The sequence below is a fragment of the Perkinsus marinus genome (genome assembly GCF_000006405.1).
Source record: "Perkinsus marinus ATCC 50983 genomic scaffold scf_1104296965964, whole genome shotgun sequence".
In the NCBI taxonomy this organism is placed as follows: domain Eukaryota; phylum Perkinsozoa; order Perkinsida; family Perkinsidae; genus Perkinsus; species Perkinsus marinus.
The window spans coordinates 121,305-134,027 of record NW_003204134.1 but is presented as its reverse complement, the minus strand read 5'-3'; the positions used below and the strand labels follow the sequence as shown (position 1 = coordinate 134,027).

At 48.8% G+C, this 12,723-nt stretch overlaps 5 protein-coding genes across 5 annotated transcripts in view; 3 read left to right on the top strand and 2 right to left on the bottom strand.

Annotated features, from left to right (window-relative positions):
- The window catches only part of Pmar_PMAR028527 (hypothetical protein), a gene marked incomplete at both ends in the record, with an annotated part of 3,828 nt that extends 2,109 nt beyond the window's left edge, over window positions 1-1,719 (bottom strand). The window contains 8 exons of the mRNA XM_002769384.1: window positions 538-604; window positions 658-755; window positions 807-939; window positions 984-1,063; window positions 1,113-1,279; window positions 1,323-1,433; window positions 1,489-1,589; window positions 1,639-1,719. Of these exons, the coding sequence (XP_002769430.1) occupies window positions 538-604; window positions 658-755; window positions 807-939; window positions 984-1,063; window positions 1,113-1,279; window positions 1,323-1,433; window positions 1,489-1,589; window positions 1,639-1,719 (838 nt within the window). The remainder of the gene's footprint in view (window positions 1-537; window positions 605-657; window positions 756-806; window positions 940-983; window positions 1,064-1,112; window positions 1,280-1,322; window positions 1,434-1,488; window positions 1,590-1,638) is intronic.
- Window positions 1,720-3,141: 1,422 nt separating this feature from the next.
- On the bottom strand, window positions 3,142-4,884 carry Pmar_PMAR028526 (conserved hypothetical protein; the record flags this gene model as incomplete). The annotated part of the gene is made up of 1 exon (XM_002769383.1): window positions 3,142-4,884. The coding sequence occupies one exon, from the start codon at window positions 4,882-4,884 to the stop codon at window positions 3,142-3,144; it is 1,743 nt and encodes a 580-aa protein (XP_002769429.1).
- An 845-nt stretch (window positions 4,885-5,729) lies between these two features.
- Window positions 5,730-6,912, top strand: Pmar_PMAR028525 (hypothetical protein). The gene is made up of 8 exons (XM_002769382.1): window positions 5,730-5,817; window positions 5,863-5,992; window positions 6,039-6,141; window positions 6,193-6,266; window positions 6,311-6,380; window positions 6,425-6,490; window positions 6,543-6,643; window positions 6,687-6,912. Exons 1-8 carry the CDS (start codon window positions 5,738-5,740, stop codon window positions 6,834-6,836), a joined length of 774 nt encoding a protein of 257 aa, XP_002769428.1. The 5' UTR covers window positions 5,730-5,737; the 3' UTR covers window positions 6,837-6,912.
- Window positions 6,913-7,250: 338 nt separating this feature from the next.
- Window positions 7,251-7,418, top strand: Pmar_PMAR028524 (hypothetical protein; the record flags this gene model as incomplete). The annotated part of the gene is made up of 1 exon (XM_002769381.1): window positions 7,251-7,418. A coding segment is annotated over one exon (168 nt), but the record flags the coding sequence as incomplete, so codon positions are not given.
- Window positions 7,419-9,102: 1,684 nt separating this feature from the next.
- Pmar_PMAR028523 (hypothetical protein) lies at window positions 9,103-11,171 on the top strand (the record flags this gene model as incomplete). Its single annotated transcript, XM_002769380.1, has 10 exons — window positions 9,103-9,162; window positions 9,208-9,487; window positions 9,912-10,037; window positions 10,088-10,194; window positions 10,362-10,484; window positions 10,531-10,620; window positions 10,664-10,763; window positions 10,822-10,960; window positions 11,012-11,075; window positions 11,121-11,171. The coding sequence occupies 10 exons, from the start codon at window positions 9,103-9,105 to the stop codon at window positions 11,169-11,171; spliced, it is 1,140 nt and encodes a 379-aa protein (XP_002769426.1).
- Window positions 11,172-12,723: the final 1,552 nt, after the last annotated feature.

The window sequence follows — 12,723 nt, the reverse complement described above, 5'->3', positions numbered from 1 at the left end:
TCACTACACTACTACACAACAGTATTACATTACCTCTTTCTGGGATCTCTAGACTCCATCTGGCTCTTTGATATCTTGTAGACCCAACCCCACCGAATGCCGACATACGATAAACACCACCATAGGAGCTGTTACTACCAGGCATGGAATTACTACTGCGGGTAGTGACCGATGTACTTGTCAATACACGCTCACTCTTCGGAGAGTAACCCATTATTGCAGATGGAGTCGAGTAACGATATGAATCAATGATGTTTCGATCGATAGTAGTAGGTGGGGACACATGATGGGCGCTGAGTGGTGGTATGAGCTGTGGAGACTGGTCAGGGTAGCGCATGCCATAGTTGGAGCCAGTACTAAAAGAAGATATAGCCGTAGTAGGATATACCTGCCAAATAACTCACTATCTGGTCATTGAGCTCTCCGACCCTGCCGCAGTGCTTGCCTGGTCGCTGCCCTGAAGGGAACATATTTTGTGTTTTCGGGAGGAGACGAGCCCAAGTGATGCTACAGCAATGCTAGCTTCGACAGCCCAACTTTCCTCCAGCCTTCCTCGGAGCTCTTGCCTCTTAGCTGGCAATATCACTGCTTGCCGTGCCATACCCTGATCATAGAAAGGGAGATATGGGTGATGAGGACAGGGTAATGATGGCTTACTTCGGCACGTTCCTTGCTTAGTGTAATATCAACATTACGCAGAATAAGCTCGCCCATGAACCATATGAATAGAACAACGGCTGCGCCGAGGATGAGACCTAAACGGTACACGTGGAGAAACTGCGGATGCACAGTATCATTAAACCTACCTCTAATGGCAGTCATATTAGATGGAGTCACTTTGAAGGAGGAATCACAGTAGGAACCAATAGAGACTTCTTTGCAAGGTATAACCAAGGGCATCGGTAAAGGGTTATCACCAAGTATAACCATACAAAGATCCTACCATCCAACAATGTACACTAATCACTAGCTCGGCGTAATACCTGTTTGTATATGGACACTGTCTCAACATAAGGTAGAGTGTCAGGATCGGGGCATCTACCTGGTATCGGGAAGGTAGAACCTACAGTAGATGGCCATACTGATATGGACTAGGACCATGGGTGCACTACAAGTGCGATCACAGGGCCTCCTATTATAGCAGACAATATCGTCCTCGAAGTCATCAGGTATAATGCATTTACCCTTATACTGTGAGGGATGGCTGTCGGAGGGCGAGAGGCCAATACTTGCTATATATCGGGCTAGGCTGTCGGCGTAAGCAATACTAGTGGAGCACCTGAGGAATACGTTGGAAGCGGGTGGATAGCAATAAGACCTACCTCGGGCCATCCACATGGGAATCCCTCGTATTGATGATGAAACCAGGGCAGTCGATAATAGGCCATGTATTGAGGTTGGAGTCGTAGATCCAGGATACTCCCTGTGCAAACCTACAATGACAAAAGCATGCTCCGGCTTAGGCCAGAGGTAACAGCAGCACTCTACCAAGTGGCAGCGAGGAACAGACATATACCAAATGCAACGGCGAGGACGAGGACTCTTCGTATAATAGGTAGAAACGATGGCTTGTCGTATTTGTGTTTCACCTAAGGGAGGAAGCAGCGAATAGCAGGAAGGGCAAGAATGGAATCTCACAATGACTCCTGGAGCATCGGGTGCAGCGGTGGGTGGAGAAGTATTAGATAACAGGGCCACATTGTTCTGTGCGGACGTCATTGGTTGAAGTTCGTCATGGCCAGTGACATCATTATGGCGATAACGACGGGTATGTTGATGAATAGGTGGGGTAGTAGTTGTAGGTAGAGACGATTCTCCGAGCATTTAGATGATGAAGTCGATGGATAGGCGATAATGACGATTACGAGGTTGACGAGAACGATGACGAGTAGAGCTGTCCTCGGGAGCTAGACCAGCAGTGAGGGCCCAAAATGAATATAACTACAGGGAACGCTATACTTGATTGATAAAGCAACTCTGTGGTTGATAGGAACAACACCAAGTAGTCCACTATGATAGACGGCGATTTAAGGGGTCATGCTGCAGGGAGAAGCCATTCTTCGATCTATGCTGCATACCATTACTGGTAATGAACTACTCTCAGCATTAGCGGCTCTAAGACACAAGACCTGATGACAGCGCAGACCCCTATGAAGTTCCACTCACTCTCAAGCATGCCAGGAGGTCCGGGGTAGTAGAATATCAATTATGGTCTGGCATCTTGAACAACAACTCTGCTAATCGACATATGGTGTATACAGTTGCGTGAGAACGTCCTTACCTCGTAAAGATCATAAGCTTTTCCTTCATGTGTTCGATCCTAACCACTTGACATCCACACCAATCCATCAACAGACAGACATCATACAAAGGGAACAGTGGCGAACAGAAGATCGGCTTTCAGTCTCAAAAACCTCAGTCCTGACTCGGTCAAGAAAAAGATACCTTCAAGGTGGACATATATCTTCGAGATGACCATGATCGTGTTACCGACTTGGAGTGATTGGTCTTTGCCGATCTTCGGAACCTCCCACTGCGCACAGTGCAATAGAGACCTCTGCGTCCAAGCATCTCTTCGAGGAAGGCACTGGATGTGAGCTAGCAGGGTCCGTTCACCAGCCCGAACGGAGTGCGATATCAACGTCGTCCTTGTGAAGCATGGTACCGCTAACAGTAGTATCAACTGAATCCTAGGAAAAAGACGTGACGGATCAGGTATAACATCATCAATGATGAGGGGCTAAAGAACACTCCCTAGAGTATGAATTGACAGCATACTAGAATACAATACATTATCCTTATGGCTACTGTCAATGCGGCGCCATCATCCAATGAAGACTCGTTAAGGATTGTTCGATAAGAAGGACGGCATAACTAACAGCAACTTGAGGGACTATCAAAGCTATCGAAAGTAGCAATGTCTGGGATTTGCTGTAAGTAGGACGAATGCTATTATGGACACCATGATCATCCATAATGAAGTCCTCGATGCATAATGATAGGCATGATGTCACTGATAATAGCAGAGATAGTAGTACTGATACCAGTAATCAGCTGATAATAATGATCAATAGTTCAAAAATGGTATGGAATTATGACGAGGTAATAGTCATAGCATCATGGGCCATGCTTCCAACTACACTAATATCTTCCAGAAGCATCTCTACCGGTACGGTACTTCCCACCTTGCCTACGATAGTAATGCTGCTCCAGAGGGTAGCTGGGATCGCCTTGTGATGGAGGAGGACCTTGTTCGTATTGTTGATAGGCGACGCCACCACTCCTATTAGCATCGTAACGGGATGAACCGCGATAAGCGTGATGAGCAGAGATGCCAGTCGCCGCCGACTCAGTGTTAGACGACTGCTGCTGCTGCACTGGACTTCTGCCAGCACGATCTAACATCCTTTGGTCCTGCGGCTGTGGTTGCCCATTACGGGTCGTACCAGGTGCCAGAGGTGGCCCGCCGATGAGAGTACCAGAAGAGGGAGGCGTATTAGTTGCTGCCCAGAAGTTGGGCTGCTGTTGTTGTAGTTGTTGTTGAGCGACAGACGGGGCCGTGGGCTGTTGTTGTTGTAGCTGTTGTTGTAACGACAACATCGTAGTATAAACCCTCATAGGATCATAGTAACCCACACCTCCACCAGCACCAGCAGCAGCCCCAGGCGGCGTCAAGGAGGTCCCCGCCTGAACAGACATGCTTGAGGGGAAGCCAGCAGCATCAGCACGTCCAGAAAGACCAGGAGGTGGGCCGGCGATGGACGGAAAGTCGGGCAAGAGTGATGACAACCCCCCTTCCATAGTGGGGGTACTTCCACTACCAGAAGGGGTGAGTGAGGACGATAGACCTGGCTGAAGCAGGGGAGGCATGAATGGATTTGGAGGGGTGTCCGTGCTAGACTCCATAGTAAGGACTTCATCCGTCTGCGTCTCAGTCGTTCTTTGCTTGATATTAGGAGTAATAGGTGACTCAGTTTGTACAGAGGCATTGATCAGCAGCATAGTCTTCCCCCACTCGCTATCACTGATGGGGCTAGTACCAGCTTGGACAGTCGAGACATTACTAGGAGCTACAACAGGGGGTGGGGGTGGCGGTATAGTAGGTGGTGCAACAGTAGGTAGAGATCGGCCAGACTCTACGATCTCCTCAAGAAGGATATCAACAGTCGAGGTAACCATTGATGAGCTATGGGTAGTAGCAGCTACGACGTCCTCCTCTTCCTCCTTCACCGGGATGACCAACTCCTCCTCCTTACCAACTTCCGGGCTGCGATCGGACGCTACTCTTTCCTCATCGGCTCTACCAGTAGAAGGCGTCTCAATCTCTTTTGAAGTCACAGGAGGAGCGTGCTTCTCAGGTATGCGATAATATGGAGGAGCTATCCTCGCATTGTCCCATACGTTAGGCCAAACCTCTCCAACTGGTGGTGATGGCTTGCTTCGATGAACCCTAGGGGGAGTAGAAGGTGTACCATGAGCCTTACCAACATGCTTCGCACCTCCACCAATGCATGGAGTAGGAAGTACCATCTTGGGCGCCGAGACAGTAGTAGTGGGAGCTCTACCAGGGGACACTGATTTGGTGACCGTCCTCTGTGGGTGTCCCTCTGCAGTAGCAAGTGGTCTGCTAGTGGCCTTGAGGGCATCATCCACACTTGGGGTAGTAGAGGAGGCCACATCATGGACGGGGTCGACGGCAGTAGGCTTGGTGGAGTGCTCCTTCTCTGACTCGAGAGGAGCGTCATTTCTCTGTTGGGTCTTCTCGGGGCCGACTGCTGCCTCTGATGTCATCTGCCTCCGCTTCCGTTTATCCAACAGTTTCTGCTTACGAGTCTTAGTGGGTTGGAATGAGTCTCCTCTTATGACTGTTGTTTCACCGAACATACTAGCGGGTTATGGTAGTGGCCTTCGTAGTGTGAGAAGAACTGGGAGGAGGGTGTGACTGAGGTAGTCAATTATACAAACTGATATTACAAACATTCATCTGACTATTCCTCTCAACGACCCACTTGTCCATCATCCAATGCATTCTACCACTGTACCTCTGGCGAGTCCGTAGACCACCTCTATGATGTTATTGCAAAAAGCCCCTTTTTTGAAACGGCTAAGATACTCCATGATGCTATATCGACCGTCAGAAAGTTGGAATGCAACCACCGATTTCTTTCTACCCCCAACACGACTAGAGACATAAACGTCCAAATAACGCCTTATATGATGCAGAGGCAACTAATAGTGGCGCAATACACCCCCGTTCCCCCGCGAAGATAGTTGAGCCAATCGGTGCGGATGACTGCACCGTGGATCTCGCGCGCCGGAGTGATCGATTGCATCATGATGTTTCTATCAATAAGAACTTGGAAACCTTTGCTAAGGTCATAGTAGGGCTCGACCGATGGACGTTATCTCACGGAAACGCGATAGGGTGCATCGCTACGCTCCGCCGAAGTCAATGATTGAGATATGCTGTTAAGGTAATCGAGCTGTAAACCTTGCTGTAAGGGTGTCTTAGTTACGTTGGTGGCGTCTCGCCCAATGGCCTGACCCCAACCAAGTCAGTTTAACATCGTTCTTGTCTTTCCTTAGAGGGTTCTCTACTTGCGAAGTATAATCAGACACGCACCACCACACACGAAATTACGACAATTGAACTAAGACGAATTACATCCGAGACGCCGCCGTTCGTGTTGTGTTAGAAACTCTCTATCGGATTGAACTCACCAGTGCATTTTTCAACATGAGCTCGAATCAGGAATCTCTGACCACCACAGGCGCTGCTGCACAACAGAGGAGATCGGGCGAGACTGGTCGTCTAAGGTGGCTACCGTCGGCATCTGTGTAATGACCAGACTTCTTCATCAGTTCTGCTAGTCGGCCCTCGGAAGTGGTGGACACTCGTATGAATCAACAAGACCTTGGGGGCTTCCTTGATGATGACGATACCTCCTTTGCCGACATGGTCAACAGCAGCCCAGTGTCTGCTCCGAACGAGGTGATAACCTTAGCCGCTACGACCTCTGTGGGTACTTTTCGTGCAGGCTCCACGAGATGACAAACAGGGAGCTACGGCTGCTGTCAATGATGTAGACTCACAGGAAGATGAGGATGATGATGGCCCTGATCTGTATACCCAACTGCAAGGTGGGAATGATACCAGTCGATAACACTGTTAGGATGATATTGGTATGTCAGAGGCCATTCCTGTGGACAAGATAAACTCTGGTCTGCATCAAGCGGGGGATATGCTGTATGCTGCATTCAATAAGGTACTCCCTTGCATTGGTGTGACGCATACTGTTGCATCCATCAGGCTAAAGAGATTGGATCAGAGAACATCCAACAAGTCCAGGAGTCGGAGACCTATAATAATCTGAGGACCAGTAGTCGTCGGCTTTCGAACATGGGCTCTGGAGTTCCACTGCAGGTGCCACACAGAATTTAGAGCAGTTACAGCAGAGTGAATTCGGACACCAGGCTGCACTGGCAGCTGGTGGGGATTATCGTGCTTGGGTTGTCCTTAGCAGTAGCAATCTTTGTGTTAGATTCCGCCAAGGCAAGAGCTGCAGAGATGAAGGAAGAATGGTCTCCTACCTTCCAACAGGCTAGAGACAGTGCATTCTCTTGGATGTCTTCTGCCGCTAAGGTAGAGCCTTGTCAAGCATCGTTATCGCACTGTGGTGGTCCAGGGCGCATCCTCGGCAGCCATATGGTTCCAATCCATGGGTACTAGCGGAGCTGATGGGGATGATTCTGACGAGGACCCTTCAGCGGCTGTCCCAAAGCGTCAAGAAGGCGGCGACAGCATGGGTGAAGCTGGTCCTCAGAAGAAGGACTGAATACTCCATCATATTACATCATTCATTACAGAGCAATCACTTTTTATAAATGGCGTATACACGATTATTTCCTAGAGTCTTCTTTGAGTTTATTGAGCCTAGTGATTTCAACCATTGTTGAGGGAGAAGTTGAACAGAGCACATATGACCCGACAAGAGTCTAGTGCTACCATTCCTCCTATCGACACTACCGCAGAAGACTCTGCCTCCTCGCTTGGGGGTAAGATACGGAATGCATGTGCACAGTTAGGGAGGAAGCAACTCAGATGATAGTACACCAGTCTTGCCTCGCTTGCATGAAGGCCAGACTCGAGTTACTATAGCTATTGGGAACACCATAGTGTCGGAGGAGCTCTCTGTATCATGCCGTGATACGTTCATTGACAGGACTAGTTGTCATATTTAGGCTGTTAGGGAGAAGGTGTATTTCAGCATCAAGGTCTTGGGCACAGTTTTTGAAGGAAGTATAGTGGAGAGTCAAGAGGAGAAGTTGGTGTTGGAAGATGAGGATAGTAATGTGAGTGGACCACTAGAGGGAGGGGGGGAGGAAGACGAGGTTGATGAGAGTGATGCTCCGCCGATGTGAGGGACTCATGTTGTACATGCCATAATCATTGATGAATCAGTTACTACGAACTGGTTTGGCATACCAACACGGTCCATCTCTTGAAGGATATGGCTTATCGTAGTGACATCATTAATTTTGGTCCCCCTCCTCCCCCACAGGCAAGAAGCTATTGGACACTATAGACCGCTGCGGTTATCTCCCTCTTGAGATCAACCTTGCAATGACCGAGGAGTTCCGAGAAGAAGTGAATATTTCGACAGGTGAACATACATCGAATCACCTGTACAGCTATCCAGCAGGGAAGAAGGGTGCTACGGAGATCGAGGAACTGGGTCAGCGAGTAGAGGCGTTAGCATTGAAGTAGGATCATAGATCATTGCATCAGCAAGAGCATGGCAGATGCTCACGGACTGTACATATTGATACCAAGCAGCTACTCCTCAACGGGGAACGAGGAACCCATCGGCATCATTCGACTGTCACAACAACCCTGCCTTTCCCGATCATGTTCCGGCTCAGGTCTCCATCATGCTCTCACTACTGTCATCAGAGTCGAGCCCGAATAGTGGTGGTAGTAGGAACAGAATACGGGTATCGATAACGGTAGACCCTCCGATCATCCCTGTACATCCTACACTAAAAAATACAGTAACTCACAGATGCTTACCCGATGCGGGCTCTTGTAGAGTTATTCAGATGGTGACTCTGCCGAACAACACCCATGTAGGCCTTCCGACCTCGATGGAAACATTCCGAGCTGCTGTGGAGCAGATCAGAAAAGCCCTCGACCAGCATAGTAGTGGTCTTGATGCCATACTCTTGATATCCCTTGTCGTCTTTGATAGAGGACGAGGATTCGAGGAAGTCGGTTATCACCAAACTAAAGGAGGACACTCTTAGGCCAGCCGTCATAAAGTACCAAATACATCCTCTAGTTCGGTCTCGTCGGCAATCCTTTATTATAGGGTAATTGCCGATATGATCGAGAAAGGACCCTATTACTATCATTCGATAGATGATGTATGATTCGCTCGCCTCTCCCAGCTGAACTACCATTGGGGTTATCTCAGAGTACCATAGCAAACTTGAAGGCAGAGGCCTTTGCTATACTGTCCAGCCACGTTTCGTCGGTCCTGTCAGCGGCCGACGCTTTGAGGAGCCCTCTTGCTATCACCGAAGACACCTTGACCAAGTCTATGCGCCTAGCTTGGGAAGCTGAGTTTGTGTATCAGAAGTACGACCCTCCCTCAGGAAGCGGCTTATTCAGTCTATCCTTCAGTTATACCTTTGCCGCTTGGGAATACAAAAGGCAAATCGTTACCAGGCCCCAAAACCCCTTTCTGGACCAAGAAGGTTGGAGAGGTACTCCGGTGAACACCATGGCTGAGAGACGACTATAGACCCTTTGTAGAATACAGACAGACGGCTTGGTTGAGATATTCAGCATTCCTACGACGATGTACTTCACAGAAAGTAGCTGCTGAACATGCCTTACGGGGAAGCGGTGATGCTAGGGTACAATCGAGAGGTAAAGCCAACGTGTGATCCTGGAAGCATCCCACCCATAGGCCCTCTGCTGCCTTTCATGCAGTCTGATCGTCAGAGGGAGATATGGAGAGGCTGGTGACATCCTCGATAGGGTGGAGCGGGGCAGACCATCGTCAGTATTGATTACCACACCATCTTCAGTTGAGGGAGATGGAAGGCATAACTGATCCATTAGTGAATCTCATCAAGGCAATCAATCTGCACGTCCAGGTGTCTTCATCTTCATGGCGTTGATGAAATCGGTTCATCATGTAGGAAGATATAGAGGGTTGCCATCGCTACCTTGGTCTTGCGGCTCGAGACGAGGCATTCTTCCGAGGGGTCAAGACAGAACAGCAGATATTCGATAAACTAAGGTCCGTCGTGCTTATGCAGGAGTTGTTGTTGATGATGGAGGATAGGCTCTATGACGGCGCAGAACACAGAGAGGATGAGCTCGCCACAGGGCATGTGGCTGAGCATTCCCCAAGGTCTACTGATGATCCAGATCCAAGCACTGCCTGCCTGGGGCTGCTTGTCAACCTCCTCCCACCTAGTAGGTCATTGCAAGAGACTCTGTTCGGTGGTCTAGGGCATCTTGTCCAGTCCCGACAGCGGAGCTACATCTTGTCCAACCTGATCATACTACCTTGGCGCTTCTTAAGCAATTGGTCATTGACAATAGTCTCAATGATTTCGTCAATCTCGTGGGATTAGCGGTACATCAGGTTAGGAAGGATAAGGGTATTATATCGAGCTTGAATCATGCTCGAGAGATCCTTTCTTGGTTATCTCAGGAAGTATGTCCTTCTTTAGCCACGTCTTCAGACGGTGGTGTGAGTTCCACCATCTGGTAGCGGTTAGCCTTGCCAATAAGGGGCGCTGGGATAAAGCTGCAGAGGTTCTTGATAGAGTTCTCGCCACCGAACCTCAACGTAAACCAAGAGAACGATCGCTACTGCCTGCCCTTGGCCTCGCAGGCACCGCCTCGTGGGCTCTACTGGGCGAATGTCTCCACCATACAGGAGCTCACGATGACAGGATTGCCGAAGTGCTGATCAAGGCCGCGACAGGCGACCAAGGCCTGCAGGAGGAGAGCAACACAGGTAGAGAGCATTCCTTCGATGAGAGGATGGCTCTCTCTGTTCTCTGATAGGAACTAAGCCCTTACGGTTACTCGCTGTATTACGCTATACTGGTCTGCTTCTCAAGAAGAAGAAGTGGACTCAGGCTCAAGAGTTCCTTATGGTTACCCACAGAGAAGTACAAGGGATGTTCCACCTGTTAGGCTTATGCATGTTAGCAAGGTCCTTATGACCCAGCCAACTGCAACAGCCTGGACATATATAGCTATCACCTACATTCATCAGGAACAATGGGACCATGTGCCTTGTACACCACTACTGTCAGGCATCATTGTTGATGCTCAGGCTAAGAAGGCCCTATCAATGGCTCTGGGATTGGCTGACACATCGCGACTACCTACCCTATCAGGCGAGCCGACAAGTGGGCATCCTATGTTGCATGCTGACTGCTGGGGTTTGATGTCATTGGTACGGCCTCTGTTATCGGCAGTCTTGACTAGTACTTAGCGGGTAGGTACTCCTACGTGATGGGCAGCCGTGTGAAGACAGCACACAGCAATCGCGTGAATGCTTCGATCTTTACATGCTTAATGAACCTGTGAACGTAGAGTCTCTACTTGGCACGATCCACAGAATGTAATGTCGAGGTACAAGTACTGACAGAAGTGGGCTTTGCTTGGTTATCGAGAGGCATGCCATCCCTTGCAGAGGTGGCAGCTTGCCGTGCTCTGGAACTTGAAGCTAGTGGTAGTACCCCCTGCATATTAGTATTATAGACACTACATGGGATTGTATCGACCGGCAGGCCCTGCACATTGGCTCTACGGATGCACCCTATGTGAACAGAAAGATGTGAGGCAAGGTCTATTGGAACTGCAAACAGCTATCGGCTTGCTATGGGATGATGAGATACAGCGAGCAGAGATAGTGGCTGATGCCGAGAAGTATTAGAGCTATTGATATAACCTGGGTAGGAACATATTCATTCACGATAGATACCTACAGACTGATGGAGCTTATGACCCACCCATGATGGAAGCCATTCATGCGGCCAACAAGGTTGGAGCGCCTCGACATATCCATGTCACGATCGTGTGCAATCAGGTGGCACAGAAGAAGCAAGACTCGACCATCTCAGCGACTGCTACATACTGAGTATCGTCCACGCGTGACCATGGCACTCGTCAAACCATAAGCTTCAGGCGTATAGTGCTTTTGTTGAGTTCTTCGCTCGGCTTGAGCGATATATGCTAGTGTTGAATGTGTAATTGATAACACAACAGAACGGTCAATTACACGAGATGGAAGCCAGTATGACTGGGCCAGTAAGCAAACTCCTGACTCCAGCTCTCCGTTACCATTTTCCCGTTGCACTTGAGTACCTAATTCGCAATACACTAGCTGATAACTCATCTTCCTGTGTACTGTTAGCATATTGCACTTTCGCAAGGCACAGAGAGTGGTCGACGTATAGCAAACATGAGTTGTTGACCATAACGTAAATGATACAAAAGATGAGTAACTGACCATCCTGTTTCCTTAGACTGTTATAAGCGTCCTGGAACAAACCTGTACTGACCCTGTCGTGATGCCTTCCATGCAAATGCACTTAGGAAGCGTACTTGTACTCCCATTAAACACCACAAGTAGACAGTGTTGAGAGTGTCCGTCACCAGTGCTGTCAGACTGCGTGAGTCTGTAAGTTAATTACATAGAGAATAAACTACGTTGCAGCATGATATGAGACGATAATTAAGAAAAAATGAAGACTCCGATGTACACTCCTTCAAGCGGATCCGCAAAGTCCCTTCAAGATGATGCTTTCTTGGTCTTGTGGCTTGGAGCAGTAGTCGATGAGGGCTTGCACTCTAGCAGCACAGATTTGTATGTTATATCAACACTAGGTGGATCAACCTAGGCAGTATGATCATCACCACCGGTAGTGCAGTAGCAGCTCTCATTACCACTTGCCAGTCAGATGTGTTGACTGGTGGGTCAGGGTGTTGATGAACTATCCATTCATCAGTCAAGGGGTCCGCTTGCCCTCCACTTGGCCTTCGCTCAGAGACTCCACCATACTTCGATACCCACAATCTAAAGGCATTTCACTCATACCTCTACGTAGAGCCCGACCCACCTGTTGTGACCGTGTGAGAGCCAGGGTCTAGACGCTATTGTGATGGGGACGGGCGCAGTGCGGGTATCATCCTGTTTGGTGGATAGGCCCGACTGGCTACTCCCTTTCGTCATTATACTAGTAACACCCTGATTAAGTGGACTATTCAGGCATTACGATCAAATGCACCGCAATCCATCGTTCATTCGAATCTTGAATTATCTAAGGAATCTTGCTCCTTTCTTAGTCCCGGACTTGAGCATTTTCGGAAGTACCTTCTATTGTTGTGAGCAGCTTTTGGATGTCTTCAGCAGCATCGGGCAGACCAAAGAGAAGGACTGCTGCTGTCTCTGCTCTCAAGAATATGACACTCGGGCAAGACACCAGTGTTGATGATCTAGAGTATCCATATAAACAGAATAAGGCTCCACGAGGGCCACCAGTGTCTGGGGAAAGTAATTCAGGTTGTTTATCGGTGTAATGGGGATAAGGGATAGCAGGTTCAATATCATCTAGTAGTGAAGAGAGCACTGAAGGTCTTAAAAAGGACTTTGGTAGCATAGTATGGCTACTCATATTGTAATACATCAC